The sequence below is a fragment of the Chiloscyllium plagiosum genome, unplaced genomic scaffold, assembly GCF_037043375.1.
Source record: "Chiloscyllium plagiosum isolate Xiang-an unplaced genomic scaffold, Cpla_swu_hap1 HiC_scaffold_20, whole genome shotgun sequence".
Classification (NCBI taxonomy): Eukaryota; Metazoa; Chordata; class Chondrichthyes; order Orectolobiformes; family Hemiscylliidae; genus Chiloscyllium; species Chiloscyllium plagiosum.
This window is the reverse complement of record NW_028270158.1, coordinates 44,403,097-44,421,902: the sequence shown is the minus strand read 5'-3', so window position 1 is coordinate 44,421,902 and position 18,806 is coordinate 44,403,097. Positions and strand designations below refer to the sequence as shown.

Here is an 18,806-nt window from a genome sequence, read left to right as displayed (position 1 = left end):
AGTGGGGGATAAGAGGGTATGGGACAGGGGCAGTGGGGAGTATGGGACAGGGACAGGGGGTGAGGAGGTATGGGACGGGGCTGTGGGGGGAGTGAGGGGGTATGGGATGGGGTAGAGGGGGATGAGGGGGTATGGGACAGGGCAGACGGGGGTGAGGGGGTGTGGGACAGGGGCAGTGGGGTGTCGGTGGTGTGGGATGGGGCAGTGGGGTGTGAGGGGGTATGGGACAGGGGCAGGGGTTGAGAGGATATGGGACGGGGGGTGAGGCGGTATGGGACAGGGGCAGTGGGGGGGGTGAGGGGGTATGGGACAGGGGCAGTGGGGGTTGAGGAGGTATGGGACAGGGGCAGTGGGGAGGGTGTGAGGGGGTATGGGACAGGGGCAGTGGGGGGTGAGGGATATGGGACAGAGGCAGTGGGAGGGGTGAGCGGGTATGGGACAGGGGCAGTGAGGGTGAAGGGGCATGGGACAGGGGCGGTGGGGAGGTGAGGGGGTTAATGGGGGGGCAGTGGGGGGGGTGAGGGGATATGGGACAGGGGCAGTGGTGGGTGTGAGGGGGTATGGGGCAGGGGCAGTGGGGGGTGTGAGCTGATATGGGACAGGGGCAGTGGGAGGTGAGGGGGTATGGGATAGGGGCAGTGGGGGGTATGAGCGGGTATGGGACAGGGGCAGTGGGGGGTGAGGGGGTATGGGACGGGCAGTGGGGGGTGAGGGGGTATGGGACAGGGGCAGTGGGGGTTGTGAGCAGGAATGGGACAGGGGCAGTGGGGGGTGAGGGGGTATGGGACAGTGGTAGCGGGGGGGGGGGTGAGGGGCTACGGGACAGGGGCAGTGGGAGGGGGTGAGGGGGTATGGAACAGGGGCAGTGGGGGGTGTGAGCAGGTATGGGACAGGGGCATTGGGGGTGAGGGGATATGGGACAGGAGCAGTGGGGGGTGTGAGCGGGTGTGAGCGGGTATGGGTCATGGGCAGTGGGGGGGTGAGGGGGTATGGGACAGGGGCAGTGGGGGGGAGGGGGTATGGGACAGGGGCAGTGGGGGGGAGGGGGTATGTGACAGGGCAGTGGGGGGGGTGAGGGGGTATGGGACAGTGTTAGTGGGAGGTGAGGGGGTATGGGACAGGGACAGTGGGGGGGTGAGGGGATATGGGACAATGGGGGGTGAGGAGGTATGGGACTGGGACAGTGGGGGTGAGGGGGTTTGGGACAGGGGTAGTTGGGGGTGAGGGGGTGTGGGACAGGGGCAGTGAGGGGGTATGGACAGGGGTAGTGGGGGGTGAGGGTGTATGGGACTGGGGTAGTGGGGGGTGAGGGTGTATGGGACTGGGGTAGTGGGGGGTGAGGGTGTATGGGACAGGGGCAGTGGGGGGGTGAGGGGTTATGGGACAGTGTTAGTGGGAGGTGAGGGGGTATGGGACAGGGACAGTGGGGGGTGAGGGGGTATGGGACAGGGACAGTGGGGGGTGAGGGGATATGGGACAGGGACAATGGGGGGTGAGGAGGTATGGGACTGGGACAGTGGGGGGTGAGGGGGTTTGGGACAGGGGCAGTTGGGGGTGAGGGGGTGTGGGACAGGGGCAATGAGGGGTCAGGGTAGTGGGGGGTGAGGGTGTATGGGACTGGGGTAGTGGGGGGTGAGGGTGTATGGGACAGGGGCAGTGGGGGGTGAGGAGGTATGGGACTGGGGCAGTGGGGGGGGGTGAGGGTGTATGGGACAGGGGCAGTGAAGGGGTGTGGGACATGGGTAGTGGGGGGTGAGGGGGTGTGGGACAAGGGCAGTGGGGGGGGTGAGTGTGTATGGGACAGGGGCAGTGTGGGGGGGATGAGGATGTATGGGACGGGGTAGTGGGGGGTGAGGGTGTATGCGACAGGGGCAGTGGGGGGTGAGGGGGTGTGGGACAGGGGCAGTGGGGGGGTGAGGGGGTGTGGGACAGGGGCAGTGGGGGGGTTGAGGGGGTGTGGGACAGGGGCAGTGGGGGGTGAGGGGGTGTGGGACAGGGGCAATGAGGGATCAGGGTAGTGGGGGGTGAGGGTGTATGGGACTGGGGTAGTGGGGGGTGAGGGTGTATGGGACAGGGGCAGTGGGGGGTGAGGAGGTATGGGACTGGGGCAGTGGAGGGGGTGAGGGTGTATGGGACAGGGGCAGTGAGGGGGTGTGGGACAGGGGTAGTGGGGGGTGAGGGGGTGTGGGACAAGGGCAGTGGGGGGGGGTGAGTGTGTATGGGACAGGGGCAGTGTGGGGGGGGATGAGGGTGTATGGGACGGGGTAGTGGGGGGTGAGGGTGTATGCAACAGGGGCAGTGGGGGGTGAGGGGGTGTGGGACAGGGGCAGTGGGGGGTGAGGGGGTGTGGGACAGGGGCAGTGGGGGGGTGAGGGGGTTATGGGCGGGGCAGTGGGGTGTGAGGGGGTTAATGGGTGGGGCAGTGGGGAGTGAGGGGGTTAATGGGCGGGGCAGTGGGGAGTGAGGGGGTTAATGGGCGGGGCAGTGGGGTGAGGGGGTTAATGGGCGGGGCAGTGGGGAGTGAGGGGGTTAATGGGCGGGGCAGTGGGGTGAGGGGGTTAATGGGCTGGGGAGTGAGGGGGTTAATGGGCGGGGCAGTGGGGTGAGGGGGTTAATGGGCGGGGCAGTGGAGTGTGAGGAGGTTAATGGCGGGGCAGTGGGGTGTGAGGGGGTTAATGGGCGGGGCAGTGGGGTGAGGGGGTTAATGGGCGGGGCAGTGGGGTGAGGGGGTTAATGGGCGGGGCAGTGGAGTGTGAGGAGGTTAATGGCGGGGCAGTGGGGGGTGAGGGGGTTAATGGGCGGGGCAGTGGGGTGTGAGGGGGTTAATGGGCGGGGCAGTGGGGGGGTTGAGGGGGTTAATGGGCGGGGCAGTGGGGTGTGAGGGGGTTAATGGGCGGGGCAGTGGTGTGCGGGGTATGGGGGGGGAGGTGTTGCGGTGGGGGTGGGGCAGTGGAATCCCGGGATCTCACTTCCGGCGGTGGCCGCGGCCGGAACCGGAAGTGGGTTAGGTCTGGGCGGTTTCCGGTCAGTCTGCTTCGCGAGGCCGAAGCTGCTGGAGACGGAGCGCGAGCCCGAGCCCGATGCAGGCGATAAAGTGTGTGGTGGTCGGCGATGGGTGAGTGCTTCCCCGGGGCCTGGGTCCCCTCCCCCTGACACCCTCCTCCGCCCCGCCCCGGGCCGCGGCCCCTCTCCGGCTGCTGTCCTGTTCCTCCGCCCCGGGACAGAGACAGGAACCGCCCTGGCTGGCGCTGATAAATCTGGGGAGAAAGCGGCAGCTGGGTTTAATGTCCAGTTCTTCAGTTCAGCCCGGAAAGCGGTCCCGGGGTGAGGGGGGGTTCGACCTGTGGGGAATATCCCTCCCTCCCGGGAGCCCCGAGCCTGGCGGGGTTGGGGATGCAGCCACTCATTCAGAATTTAATACCTTTTAAATAAAGAGGATGTTTCATGGCTGGGATCACCGTCTCAGGATCCAGAGAAATTGGGGAATTTTCAATTTATTTTTTTTCACTTGGAGGGTGTGAATCTTTTGGAATTGTCTAACCCAGTGAGGTCTCGATGCTGAGTACATTGAAGGTACTTGGGTGTAAGTGAATCAAGGGATATAGGAATAAGTAAAATTTGAGAATCTTGTTGATTGTTGAAACTGTCTCGAAGTGTCTTGCGACTTAATCTTTATTGCATTCCTCACTGCTGCTTCCCTCCTGCATTACCTGATCAGTTCACTCCTTAATGGTGTGTGAATTTGTGTTAATTTTGTTCTTGTCTCCCCATGGTTTTTTGTTATTTTGTGTTCACTGCTTTCTCTGGGAAATTCAGTTTTCAGTAACTACATTCCTTCTGTCCTGCACTGCCACTGCCCCTCTTGAATTTTGTTTTTGTAATTTGGTGCTGGGATCAAATCAAAACTAATGCAGACAGACCATGATTAATTGCTTCAAATTACTTGGTTTCTCTTTGATTTGAAAACAAACACCATCGATGTTTGCTGAGCACTAATCTTGCTGTTGGCTTCTGAGAATTCAACTGGTTCAATAATTTCCCAAAATAAATCTACAGGATCTTTTTCTGACTGATTCTGTGCGTTCTTTTTCTGGTGCAGTGATCACAATTGTTATTTGATTAAACTTTTTGAACTAAGTGCCTTTAGGGTTTGGTCAGATTATGTAAATAACTTAATTGCCATTTGTTTTAACTGCTCTTCCTGGTAGATAATTGTGTGTCTGGTATTTAGTTGAGAAAAATCCATTAAATCACGATTTTTATGTACTTACAATACATTAAGTGAGAATTATGTTATGGGAGACTGGTTCACAAGGTTAGATCTCATGGAATACAGGGAGAACTAGCCATTTGAATACAGAACTGGCTCAAAGGTAGTGGTGGAGGGTTGTTTTTCATACTGGAGGCCTGTGACCAGTGAAGTACCACAAGGATCAGTGCTGGGTCCATGACTTTTAATCATTTATATGAATGGTTTAGATGTGAGCATAAGAGTTGTAGTTAGTAAGTTTGCTGATGACACTATAATTGGAGGTGTAGTGGACAGTGAAGAAAGTTACCTCAGATTATAACGGGATCTTGATCAGATGGGGCAATGGGCTGAGAAGTGGCAGATGGAGTTTAATTTTAGATAAATGCAAAGTGCTGCATTTTGGGAAAGCAAATCTTAGCAGGGCATATACACTTAATGGTGAGGTCCTAGGGAGTATTGCTGAACAAAGGGACCTCGGAGTGCAAGTTCATAGCTCCTTGAAAGTAGAGTTGCAGGTAGATAGGGTAGTGAAGAAGGCATTTGGTATGCTTTCCTTTATTGGTCAGAGTATTGAGTACAAGAGTTGAGAGGTCATGTTGTGACTGTACAGGACATTGGTTAGGCCACTGTTGGAATATTGCATGCAGTTCTGGTCTCCTTCCTATCTGAAGGATGTTGTGAAACTTGAAAGGATTCAGAAAAGATTTACAAAGATGTTGCCAGGGCTGGAGGATTTGAGCTATAGGGAGAGTTTGAATAGGCTGGGGGTGTTTTCCCTGGAGCATCGGAGGCTGAGGGGGACCTTAGAGGTTTACAAAATCATGGGGGGACATGGATAGCCATAAAAAGACAAAGTCTTTTCCCGGGGGTGGGTGAGTCCAGAACTAGAGGGCATCGGTTTAGGGTGAGAGGGGAAAAATATAAAAGAGACCTAGGAGCAACTTTTTCATGCAGAGGTTGTTGCGTGTGTGGAGTGGGCTGCCAGAGGAAGTGGTGGAGACAAGTAGAATTAAAAGGCATTTGGATGGGTATATGAATAGGAAGGGTTTGGAGGGATATGGGCCGGATGCTGGCAGGTGGGCCTAGACTGGTTTGGGATATTTGGTCAGCATGGACGGGTTGGACCAAAGAGTCTGTTTCCATGCTGTACATCTCTATGACTGTATCTCAAAACTGGCTGAGGGTACCATGAAGGACCCTCGTTCTCAACCTTTCCCTCCACCTGAGGTGTGGTAGCCCTCAGGTAAAGCACTACCACTCATATCTCTGTAGTGAGTGTGTAGCCCTATGTGTGGTAGGGCTATGATGACTTCATCTTGGCAAACCATTACTATCCAAAAAGAGATAAAAGATCAAGCATTGCGTGGCTGCTCCAGGTTTTGCTGCTGTTACTATATTACCACTAAGTATAGCCAGCTTCTTACAGCCTGAAAGGGTGATAAGAATTCCCATGTGCTTTACTTCACCACAGGCAACTGTGCCTTCTGCTGCTTTGGTCTAAGCTCTGGAGCTCCCCCACTAAAACCCTTTAATATCTGAGCTTTATAAGATAAAAGACTTATCACTTGCTCCCAACTCCCGTGTCTTATCAACTGCTGTTACTGGATCATTTCAGTTCTTAAAATGTTTTTTTAAATGATTCTGCTAGGGCTCTGGTACTTGTGGTTTGCGTGGAGTGAAATTGACTGTCCTTAGGTTTGTCACGTTGCAACATCAACCACCTTTTTTAATGTCTATTTTAAAGTCACATAGACTAATGTTCTTGAAAATGTACAATCTCCACTGTTAAATTGAGTAATGTATGGTTTGCAGTTAAAGTCTTGAGCAGATGTCTCTATTTAAACAAATACTATCTGTGTAGAGAATTCCACTCTCTGGATATTGAGAATGTGGACCAGTGTTATCTAATGCAAGTTTTCTCTTCCCTTACAGCGCAGTGGGTAAGACCTGCTTGCTCATCAGTTACACGACCAATGCCTTCCCAGGCGAATACATCCCCACTGTGTGAGTCATTGGACATTTTATTCACCAGGGTCTAGGCACAGCAGGGGGTTTTGTGTAGCAACATGAATCCTTCCCATTACAGCTGAATATTCCTTCATTCCAGTTGGAGGGAAGAGGACATTTGATGTGAGAAGTATACGTGTAGCAATGTAGAGCACTCGCTTTGAGGGGAAGATGTAATGGGGAAAGTGGAGGTGGTGTGTTTGGGTATTGTGGTAAAACTGCAGAGAAGGGAGTCAGGGAAAAGGGTGTTGTGCAGGAGGGTGGGGTCCTAAGCGATAATGGATTTATGAACGTGGTCACTTGATAAAGATACTCCTTTAGGTGTTTTTGTTTCAGTTTAAAATCTTTGTTCTGCAGTTTTGACAACTATTCTGCCAACGTGATGGTTGATGGGAAACCTGTGAATCTGGGGCTTTGGGACACAGCTGGTCAAGAAGATTATGATCGTCTGCGTCCACTTTCTTATCCTCAGACAGTGAGTACTATGTAACCATAACTGAACATTGCCTTAAGAGTTAAGGAAATTATTGGGGATGGCAGGGGTAAAGTTAGAGCAATGAGAGGTGGTGATGTGTGGCCGTGTGTGTCAAAATTTGAAGTGTGCTGTGGCGCAACAGAATAGGTGGCAGGGTAATAGTGAGGTGGATCAGAGAACAATGTTTTATTATCTGTTATAATTTATGTTCTGCAGTCGTTAATGATGAACAATGTAGCTACAAGGAAGTGTAAACCTGATCCTTGAAGACTGGCAATAAACATGCTCAATAATGTGGAATTTCCCCTATGAACTTTGTTTCCTCCTTGTTGTGGTGTAGTGATCTAAATCTGTGAGCACTGTTTATTTTTGCACTGACTATTGTGGCCCTGAAACTCTGCTGTCTGCCTCTAAACTCTCACCATGTCCCATTTACCCATCTGGGCTCGCTGACCTGCACTGAATTCCAGTCCAACAGCAGTCTGTTTTAAAATTCTCATTCGTTTTTGGTTCCCTATATGATCTTGTATTTTTCCACAAGTCTAGCCTCCTTTAGCCCTGAACCCTTAATGATAACTTCGGTTCTGATCTCTGCATATCTCAATTTTAATTGCACCATTTGCAGTTGTGCCTTTATCTGCCTGGTCTGTTTGGAATTCACCCATCCCATGATTGTGCTTCTCTATTGCCTTAACATTTTCTTTAAGGCCTACCACTTTGACCAAGTGTTTCATCATCTGTCCTAATATCCCCCTATATATCTTAGTACTTGGTGTTGTTTAGTAATGTTGCTATGGTATGCCCTTATGTTGAAGGCGAGAGGTGAATACTTACAGCATAGGTTGAGGACTGGTTTACTATGAATATGGGTTAGGTTTTCCTTCAGAACTGTGGTTGGCACACTGCCTTAGGGGTTTTTCTTTTGTTGGGCAGGTCAAAAGATGGAGTTCTGTTGTAACTTGTACTTCCTGCATCAGCCCTTTGTGAGGAGGCCTAATTGGAGTGAATGGCTGCTTTGTTTGTTTTTAAGGCAGGTACAGTCTTGCTCAGTACTTGTACTTTTCATTAGATCTGGCAGCATTTTGAAGAACAACATCAATTCCTTCACACTTTCTGAAGTATAAAATGACTTAGTGAGCAACTTGCCAGAAATTTTTCCCTGGTCTTTGGTAAGTGAGTTGATCTTGGTCATTGTGGTGGCAGCTCTCCAAATGAACTCAGCACCGCCTTCCTAACCTGCAATCATCTTCTTGACCTCTACGCCCCCACCCCACTCCAGCCTATCACCCTCACCTTGACCTCCCTCCACCTATCGCAATTCCAACGCCCCTCCCCCAAGTCCCTCCTCCCTACCTTTTATCTTAGCCTGCTGGACACATTTTCCTCATTCCTGAAGAAGGGCTTATGCCCGAAACGTCGATTCTCCTGTTCCTTGGATGCTGCCTGACCTACTGCGCTTTTCCCGCAACACATTTTCAGCTCTCCAAATGAGCAGAGTATCCTCAGGCAAGACTGGGCATTCAGAAACAACAGCTATTTAAAAGGCATCTGGATGAATAGGAAACACTTGCTTATGATTAGATTAGATTAGATTAGATTCCCTACAGTGTGGAAACAGGCCTTTCGGCCCAACAAGTCCACACTGACCCTCCGAAGAACAACCACCCAGACCTATTTACCCTTGCACCTAACACTACGGGCAATTTAGAATGGCCAATTCACCTAACCTGTACATCTTTGGACTGTGGGAGGAAACCCACGCAGATATGGGGAGAATGTGCAAGCTCCACACAGACAGTCGCCTGAGGCTGGAATTGAACCCGGGTCCCCGGCGCTGAGAGGCAGCAGTGCTAGCCACCGTGCCGCCCTGCTTTTTATATTTGATATTCTGTCCTCTCTTACCCTAGCTCCTCTGAAAAACTTTGTGAGCCTGCCTGGAAGACTCCACAACATGTATTACTTCTGTATCCTGCTCTATGATAAGGGAGAGAATAGCAAGTACTGGTCTGTTACTGGTATCCCACTGTTTCCAACAGTGGTTTTGGAATTTGCATTAAGCAAACAGAATTTAGTGCAAATTTCAAACAGTTCAAGTTCTTGCAACACCAGATGGAGCACTAATCAAGGATCACTAAAAAAATTGGTTAATCTGTTTGCTATATTGTTTTTGTATCTCTAATGCCAGAAATAAGGACTCCGAAGAGTAATTTTGTTTGGTTGAACCATAGGCTTAGTGAGGCGATTGGCATTCTCTCATTTCTCTGGTTTCCTTCAGGCCTCCCTCAGTGTTCTCCATCCACCTGATTTTTCTCCTGTCTTCTGTTTCTACACTTGGCTTCTTCTTCAATCTTGGAGAAAGTGAGGACTGCAGATGCTGGAGATCGGAGCTGAAAAATGTGTTGCTGGAAAAGCGCAGCAGGTCAGGCAGCATCCAAGGAGCAGCAGAATTGACGTTTCAGGCATAAGCCCTTCTTTAGGAATGAGGAGGATGTGCCAAGCAGGCTAAGATAAAAGGTAGGGAGGAGGGACTTGGGGGAGGGGCGTTGGGAATGCGATAGGTGGAAGGAGGTTAAGGTGAGGGTGATAGGCCAGAGAGGGGGTGGGGGCGGAGAGGTTGGGAAGAAGATTGCAGGTCAAGAAGGCGGTGCTGAGTCCGAGGGTTGGGATTGAGATAAGGTGGGGGGAGGGGAAATGAGGAAGCTGGAAAAATCTGCATTCATCCCTTGTGGTTGGAGGGTTCCTAGGCGGAAGATGAGGCGCTCTTTCTCCAGGCGTCGTGTTGCCATGGTCTGGCGATGGAGGAAGCCAAGGACCTGCATATCCTTGGCGGAGTGGGAGGGGGAGTTAGTGTTCAGCCACAGGGCGGTTGGGTTGGTTGGTGCAGGTGTCCCAGAGGTGTTATCTGAAACGTTCTGCAAGGAGGCCACATTGGGTGCAGCGGATGCAAAACCTGTGCCCACATCTCTCCCCTCACTTCCCTCAAGGCCCCAAGGGATCCTTCCATATCCATCACAAATTCACCTGCACCTCCACACACATCATTTACTGCATCCGCTGCACCCGATGTGACCACCTCTACATTGGGGAGACAGGCCGCCTACTTGCGGAACGTTTCAGAGAACACCTCTGGGACACCCGGACCAACCAACCCAACTGCCCCGTGGCTGAACACTTCAACTCCCCGTTCCACTCCACCAAGGACATGCAGGTCCTTGGCCGCCTCCATCGCCAGACCATGGTAACACGGCGCCTCGAGGAAGAGTGCCTCATCTTCCGCCTAGAAACCCTCCAACCACAAGGGATGAACTCAGATTTCTCCAGTTTCCTCATTTCCCCTCCCCGCACCTTATCTCAGTCCCAACCCTCGAACTCAGCATCACCTTCCTAACCTGCAATCTTCTTCCTGACCCCCAGGAAGTCCCCACCCCCACTCCGGCCTATCACCCTCACCTTAACCTCCTTCCACCTATCGCATTCCCAACCCCCCTCCAAGTCCCTCCTCCCTACCTTTTATCTTAGCCTGCTTGGCACACCCTCCTCATTCCTGAAGAAGGGCTTATGCCCGAAACGTCGAATCTCCTGCTCCTTGGATGCTGCCTGACCTGCGCTTTTCCAGCAACACATTTTTCAGCTTCTTCTTCAATCTTTGCTGGTATAAGGTTGTAGGGTCTCTGTCTCTAGTGTCTGTACTTCACAACCTTTCTCTAACTGCACTTACCACCTCTTTTAATTATTGAGCTTCTACATTTGATCTAACCCATTTATTTGTGTCTTTGTCCACCCAGTTGATTCTGAGCATCCTTTGTCACACACATTTCAAAAGCTAATAATGTTCTCTCATCCACTTTCTTCAGAGTCCCAACTCTTGGAATTATGTAATGCAACACTCCATAGTGGTCAGCTGACTAGACGTTTCTTCAGTGTCATGCTTATGAACTTCCAGACTCTACTAAAGTCACTGGTTATGCTTATTGTCCTAACTAATCAACCAGAATTTAATTCTTGACCAAATTTGTTGTTCATTATCAATCACTTGAGGTGGTGGCCTAGTGGTCGTATCACTGGACTGTTAATCCAGAGACCGAGGTAATATTCTGGGGACCTGGGTTAGAATCCTGCCGTGGAAGATGGTGGAATTTGAATTCAAAAATCTGGAATGAAGCATCTAACGGTGACCATGAATCCCACTGTCGATTGTTGGAAACACCAATCTTATTCACTAATGTCCTTTGGAGAAGGAAACTGTCATCCTTACTTGGTCTGGCTTACATGTGACTCCAGATTCACAGCAATGTGATGGACTCTTAACTGCCCTCTGGACATTAGGGATGGGCAATAAATGTTGACCTAGCCAGTGACTTCCTCATCTAATAAATAAATAAATAAACAAACAAACAAACAAACAAATAACTTGCTACCTGTCTCTCAACGCTTCTAATTTTGACTTTTCCATTGCCATCTAGAAGCATAATGCTGGTCGTTTACCTCATTTACATTCATTCAAAAGACACTCACTGTGTCTTTTGACTATGCTTGTCATATTTTCGAGCTCTCTTTATTCTGTTGTGTGTTGTCAACTACATACCTGAGATTTCACATTCTAAGACCTCTTATGAGACTGATGCATCTCTATGGTAAGTCGTCTTGCACCATTGTCTTTACCTTCTCTCCCATAATAAACAGCGTGGGTGATGGCAGAAACTCCTATATGAATCCCTTCTCAAACTGGAATTGGTTTGTATGCCTATCACTAACTCATCACAACCATTTCTGTATAGCTCTCTTATTAGTAACATAAGTTTGGATGCAAAGTGTGCAAGTGTCTTCCATAGAGCAATATGCTGGACAGTGTCAAGTGCTTTGGCACAATTTGTAAACATAAGACAAAGTTGTGCTTCCTGCTTATTTTCATATTACTCCATGAGGTTTATAAACAAATGCATCCATCAAGTGTATTATTTTCAGGAATGAAGCCAAATGGCTTCTCTGCCACAGGTGTACATCAATGATGACAAGTCGTTCTTTAGATGCATAACTAAGTAGAAGTACTCTGAAGAAATGCAGATTAACTGCAAATATTAAGATTAGCCTTGTGCGACAATATTAAGGCGTTTAAATTATGACTAGAAGTACGATAGAGTTATATTTAAAATGAAATTAAATATATTAACTGAAGTTTTATCCATTGAGAGGGCTTTGGTGTTAATGAAATGTCCAATATTGAGATAATACAAAATCAAACTAGCATGAATTCTTTTCAGAATTAAGACCAATGCCACATTTTACCAAAACTGATCATAACTCTTCACTGCATCCTACCTTTGCTGTGGACATGGGAGCCATTTAGCTTAGTGTCTAAATGTGGCAATTTTTCTTTCTGTGGCATTTGATCGTCACCTGTTTGTTTATTTCTATGCATCATCTTATCTTCAGATTAGGTACCTCGAGTTGACTCACAGAACCTTTCCCATTTGTTACTGGCATGAGGTGATTTCATGCTATGATGTTTCCTGGAATGATAATGCTTTTTCTGGTAATGGCTGTCTTTGTCACTGTGATGCCGTTTCTTTTTTTCTTCTTTTTTCCTGTGCTTTCTTTCATCAATGTCGCAGCTTGCCTCAGATGCACCAAAAGGTTGTTGCCTGTGGAAGGGTATTGGCCAAATGGGACGAGATCAGTTTAGAATATCTGGTCAGTGCTGACAATTTATACTGAAGAGTATGTTTCTGTGCTCAGCAACAAATATTGCCTCTGAATCGAAAAGTCATGAGTTCATGTTATCCTCCAGAGACTTGTGGCTTATATTGTGCAGTACTGAGGGAGTGTTACATTGTCAGAAGTGCTGCATTATGGGAAGGACAGTACTGGAGGACTATCACATTGTCACAGATGCAGTACTAATGCAGCACCATTGAGGGACAGTACTGAAGGAATATTGCATTCTTGGGCATAGTATTGACGTAGTGCCACACTGTGGTTGGTGCTGTACTGCAGGGGGTGCTCATTGTCAGAAGTGCAGTACTGAGGGGACACGAAACTTGGGGAGAGAGATTACTGAGGGAATAGCTCTCTGTGGGAATGGCGACAGAAGTAGGTAGAAGGTCCAAGAAGTCTCAACCTCTAAATCATTCTTCAACCTACTCGGACCAAGTAGTTAATCTTCCATTTTATTTGATAAGTATCTGACTTGAATTTATTGGGGGTGCAAATCTAGTGGGTTTAGAAGGAAAAGTGTTCATTGTCCTCTTGATTCTAATATAACTGACTTTATAAAATTGACTGCATTTATTCATATTCATGATCTTTAATTTTGTAGTAAGATTGTTTACATTAACCTTGCAACATTCTAAGTATCCTCAATTTTCAGGTTCTAAAAACAAATAATAGTATTATTGTTCTGTACCAGCTGTTAATATTTGTTTCTTGTTTCTTTGCAGGATGTGTTCCTAATCTGCTTCTCACTGGTGAGCCCAGCATCCTTTGAAAATGTTCGAGCCAAGGTAAGCTCAGCTTAAGGTAGAATAAAATTGGCTTTGTCGCAATCTTGGCACAGTTTCCATGATGCTGTTCAATTGATGCCACCACAGTTAACATGGGGCTTGTACTGGAGTCAGGAAGGGGCAAACTTAAAACATAATTACTCTGATTTGCCCATGGTGGCTTTGAAGTTTTGAACCATTCTGACTTTATGACCATCCATCAGTATGTGACTTCATGTCCTGCACTGGTCATAGTTGAGAAAGCTGTCCATAGAAAGAGTGCAAATAGTGCTTATGACAGCACATTGGAAATGCTTGGGGTTGGTGATCTGGATCCTGCCACTGGTTAGAGTAGACCTTTGAATTCTTGAGATCTAAATTAGATTCTGGCCCTGACTGGGTGAAAGTTTCTCTTTTAAGCAAGACAGATTTAAGTGAGTTTGCAGTGAAATTCCTGATGAGGGGCTTATGCTGAAATATTGACTCTCCTGCTTCTCAGATGCTGCCTGACCTGCATTTTCCCAGCGCCCCCCCTTTTGACTCTAAATGGGTTTGGTCCGCTTCAAAGTAGTTAACATCGTGTCAGGTGCTTCACTCTTTAATAATATCTTTGTATCTTGTTGGGGCCCGAGGGTGTAGGACTGTTGAAACTTAATTTTAAAAGGGCAGTGATAATGTTAAATTGTACTTCAAGTGTCAGAATGGATTTACAAAAGGGAAATCATACTTGATAAATCTGATGATTTTCAAGGCTGTAACTAAGAGTTGATTAGCCAGTTGATGAGGCTTACTTGGACTTTAGGAATGCTTTCAATTAAGTCTCACAACATTAGATGTAACATTAGATGTAACATTAAAGTACTTGGGATTGGGGTAGACATGGATAGAAAACTGGTTAGCAGACAGGAAATAAGGAGTAAATGTGTCATCCTGCCAGTTGTAGCTAGTGACTAATGGGGTACTTTGGGGATCCTTGCTTGGACCCAGCAATTCTCAATAAATATAAATGATTTAGATGAAGGAAGTAAATGTAATATCTTTCAGGTTTGCTGGTCACACATTTAGGTGGGAGTGTAAACTTTGAGGAGCTTGCTGAGATGCATCAGTGTGACTTAGAAAAGTTGAGTGAAAGGGCAAATGCATGGCAAATTAGGCATAATGAGTATAAATGTGACGTTATCCACTTCAGTAGCAAAACCAAGAAAGCAGGTTATTATCTGAATGACAGTAGATTAGGAAAGAGGAAAGTATGACAAGACCTGGGTGTACATTTTTGTTTCAACGTTTATTTTCAGTACTGAGTTGGATGATTCACATGATCATGTTGAATGGTTGAGCAGGCTTGAAGGACTGAATGACCTACTCCTCCCATGTTCTATGCTTCTAAAGATGTAGCACTCAATGAGTATTTAGATTTCTGTACCTCAGGGTATTGGGTACTCAGCCCTTGAGCATGTTCAAGGGATATAGGAATAGGATGGAAATGCTGAGTTGAAGTAAAAGGTCAGCTATGATCTCACTAAATGGCAGAGGAGTCTCAAGGGCTGTGAGGTTTAGTCCTGCTCCTTTCTCTTACAAAGAGTCTGTTTATCTTCCTAGTGGTATCCGGAAGTAAGGCATCATTGTCCGAATACTCCCATCATTCTGGTGGGCACCAAACTTGATCTGCGGGATGACAAGGACACGATTGAAAAGCTGAGGGAAAAGAAACTGACTCCTATCACGTACCCTCAGGGCCTTGCCATGGCGAAAGAAATTGGTATGAATTTCCTTCCTGGTCCCTGTTAACATTAACTGCATCTGTGTGTTAATCTGGGTTCTACCTGCTTATGAAAATGTGACTGATCACCAATGTGGGTTTTATAATCAGCATGGCTGGGACTTTTTTCTTTGGAGTATAGGAGCTGAGAGGTGACCTTATCCAAGGCCGTTATGGTTTTTTAAACATTATAAGGTGAATAGCCAAGGTATTTTCCCCAGTAGAGAGCACAGGTTTAAGATGAGGGGAAAAGATTTATGGGAAAGGTTTAGAGGTATATGGGCCAAATGCAGGCCAGTGGGGCTAGTTTTCTTTAGGAATATTGGTTGGCATAGATGAGTTGGGCCAAGGGCCTGTTTCCATGCTGAGTCTGCCTGCCCCTGGCTTTTTAAAAAAAAATCATTGGCTGGAGCTCACTTCACACCACTTTCAGTAAAATTTAATCTTGCTAATTTTTGATTTTAAGCCAGCATCAATGTCTGTACTTTTTAAAACCTATTTTCCAATCACCCTGTTCAGAGGTGTTATTACACACCTCTGGAACCGATGAGGCTTGAACCTGGGCCTCCTGGCTTAAAGGTGGGGATATTACTGCACCATAAGAGCCCAAAGTAAACACAGCAAATCTCAAGCTGCCCCAACTTGGAGACATCCACCTGGGGTACAGCTCCTGTGACTTTGGGTAGTGGTGGTAATCAAATCCATAACTCGGTAGAGACAGAACCTTATATCCAATTCCTCTGTGCTCAACCACGCTACCATAGAATTTCTGTAATCACTCAAACGCTAGATACTAATCAGCTGTGATTAATCAGTAAGTGTGTGTGTGTCTCTCTCTCTCTCTCTCTCTCTCTCTCTCCTTGGAACAGGATGATTGTTCTAATGGCAAGAAGCTCTGTAGGCAACCTGTGGTACACTAGCTGCTACAGCTTTCTGGTTGCCCAGGAAACACTCCTGCGCTTGCTGCCTGCAACTGGAACATCAGAAAAATTGAGAATCTGTTTGGCCACTTTATGCCATGCCTTCTATGGCTTTCAGGTCTTGAGTTGTGACTTAAATCCAGATCTGCTGGCCCAGATGTAGGCGACTAATACTGCACCACAATGTTTCCTACACAAACTGTCTATTGTAAAGATATTGCAGTCCATTTGCACATACAGCACTGTTGTAAAGGGCTTTGGTGGTCTTAACTGAAATCGGCACACTGAATAGTGAATACAATTGCACGTAGATGTAGAATCACAGCAGAAGTAATTTAGCCCATGGTGTCCAAGTCAGCTGTCCAATTAGCGCGCGCTCCACTTTTTTTTCCTTTATCCCCAAAGAATTTATGCTTTTCAAATAATCTATCTAATTCTGTTTTGAAAGCTGCTGTTGAATCTTTTGGGTCTTTCCTAATTAGTTGTGGAAGGCGAAAGATTCAGCCATGGTTCACGATCACCACTCAGTGTGGGGGTCTGTTTTGATTTTTCAAAAGGCGGTATATGAGATTTATACAGACATAAGCACCACTGGCTCACTTGAAGACCAGCTTTTCATTTTAATGCTGTAGTCCCACTAATAGTTGTTCCACCACTTGCTCCACAGGCTCAGTGAAGTACTTGGAATGTTCAGCACTAACTCAGCGAGGTCTTAAGACCGTGTTCGATGAAGCAATCAGAGCGGTTCTCTGTCCTATCCCTGTAAAGAAGAAGAAGAGAAGATGTTTCCTTTTTTAAATCAATCGTTTCCACCAGTTTACCAGGTCCACAGAGCATCGATTCAAATATGCCAATATTTTTTCCCTGTTGTGATTACTTTCCTCTTTCCTTAGAGTCCCTCTGTGCAGTGCTATTGGAACGCATCTACTGTTTAATTTTTTAGATATTTAATGTAACAGAAGAGTATCAGTTATAGGTTCTATTGGTTTTCTGTCCCCTATCTACATTCCCAGCCTACTGCCTGTTTACACTCCTCAATTGTATTTAAGTTGCCAAATTATCCAATGTAACTAAAGATATCTGTTGCACTACAAACACTAAATGCATAGAAGGAACTGCCTGTTTCTATCTGGTACTGTTTACACCTTTCCAGAACTCTTAACCAAGCAATTAATGCTGACCTACTCCTAGCTGTCCCAGAGCAGCTAAAACTAATCTGTCAATAGTTTAAACTGCAGGGGGTGAGCTGGGTTTAACATGTGGTATTGGAATGGTTACAGACATATGATTGTCGCATCTCTGAAGATATCACAGAATTTGTACAGTTCAAATGCTAAAAGTGCTTTAGTTGGCTGTGTTTATTAATTATATTACTGTTTATCACATTACCTTGCTAGTTCAAAGATGACACAGATGCTTTATTGATGCAAACGGTAATTACAGTGAGTTAATGTCTGCTGCTACATATTTAAACTTAAAAACAAAAGTCTAAGAAAATTGGTAGTAAAATCAGTATGTGCTTCCATTTGAGAGCGCTGCGGTTAACAATTGGCATTGAATTGGGAGTTTCAGTATTCTCTGGTATAGACTAAATGAGTGGGGGGGAACACTATCTTTGAAGAACCTTTGTGCTGGTTTTCCTGAATCGTTGCATGTTTTTAAAATATGGATGCAACAACAGATGGAATTGAATGTTGGTGTGGTGAGAGTAAATACACAAGCTTTGGGTAAAGAGGAGCTGGCCTTATTGAAGGCATTAACTGAGGCCTAACAAACATTACTGATTTATATCTTAATGGGATTCATATGACAACATGCATTTTGTATGTTTCTAAAATGGTTATACGCAACTGTGACTAGAAAGGTTTTTGTTTAAGTCACAAAATTTAAGTCATTTAATGGTCACATTGGAAGTACTAATGCCTCAGATTTGAATGCAACAAGTGTTATTTCATAATCTGGAACATAATAAGGTTGATATTGCTAACTTTAGTTATAAAACTTGATTATGTAGAAAATGCTTAACGTCAGTAAAAAAGCAATTTTATTGCCTCTTTTTATCCCTCCATGTTTTAATCAGCATGACTACAGATCACACAAATCCTTTCTCACCTGTGGTTAATTTCAATTTTGGGAAGCCTTAAAACCAAATAGACCAAGTCTTGCACGGAGCCATTAACCCCTCACCTATCCTAGTGCTCTGTTTAATTCTACCATAGACGCCTTATCTAAAATGTACATAATCCCAATGTATTTTCTACTTAATTTTTCTAATGGTTATGTTCTATGCATGTTGCTCATCTATTTGGGAACAGTGAAATCCAACAGGGAAGGACTGTTAACAGAAACAGATGAATCTGCTTTTTTTAAAAGAAAAAGAACAAGTGTTAAAATGTTGGAGAAAGAGGAACTGCTTGCTTGCATTCATAATTATTCTATATGTTTACTGTGTGATTTGAATAAACAGTGAATACTCTGTTTAGAGATCTACATCTGACTGCACAATCGGTCAGTGCCTCTGTTTACTGATCCAGCATGCAATGGGTTAACACTGTGGGTTGAGTGTTTCTTTCCCTCCTCATCTGATTTTACACTAGGGTTTATTTAAGGGTATGCATTAGGGATTAGATTAGATTACTTAGTGTGGAAACAGGCCCTTCGGCCCAACAAGTCCACACCGGCCCGCCGAAGTGCAACCCACCCATACCCCTACATTTACCCCTTACCTAACACTACGGGCAATTTAGCATGGCCAATTCACCTGACCTGCACATCTTTGGACTGTGGGAGGAAACCGGAGCACCCAGAGGAAACCCATGCAGACACGGGGAGAACGTGCAAACTCCACACAGACAGTTGCCTGAGGTGGGAATTGAATCCGGGTCTCTGGCGTTGAGAGGCAGCAATGCTAACC

At 46.8% G+C, this 18,806-nt stretch overlaps 1 protein-coding gene across 1 annotated transcript; it reads left to right on the top strand.

Moving 5' to 3' along the window:
* Positions 1 to 2,983: 2,983 nt before the first annotated feature.
* On the top strand, positions 2,984 to 18,370 carry LOC122560598 (ras-related C3 botulinum toxin substrate 1). The gene is made up of 6 exons (XM_043711392.2): positions 2,984 to 3,115; positions 6,185 to 6,256; positions 6,617 to 6,734; positions 13,172 to 13,234; positions 14,813 to 14,972; positions 16,560 to 18,370. The coding sequence occupies exons 1-6, from the start codon at positions 3,081 to 3,083 to the stop codon at positions 16,688 to 16,690; spliced, it is 579 nt and encodes a 192-aa protein (XP_043567327.1). The 5' UTR covers positions 2,984 to 3,080; the 3' UTR covers positions 16,691 to 18,370.
* The last annotated feature ends 436 nt before the right edge of the window (positions 18,371 to 18,806 follow it).

Excerpts from the sequence above, each read along its gene's own strand:
- LOC122560598 (XM_043711392.2), top strand. The coding sequence starts at position 3,081 with ATGCAGGCGATAAAGTGTGTGGTGGTCGGCGATGG. Across the intron at positions 6,735-13,171 it reads CACTTTCTTATCCTCAGACA|GATGTGTTCCTAATCTGCTT; the intron begins GTGAGTACTATG and ends GTTTCTTTGCAG. Across the intron at positions 13,235-14,812 it reads TTGAAAATGTTCGAGCCAAG|TGGTATCCGGAAGTAAGGCA; the intron begins GTAAGCTCAGCT and ends TTATCTTCCTAG.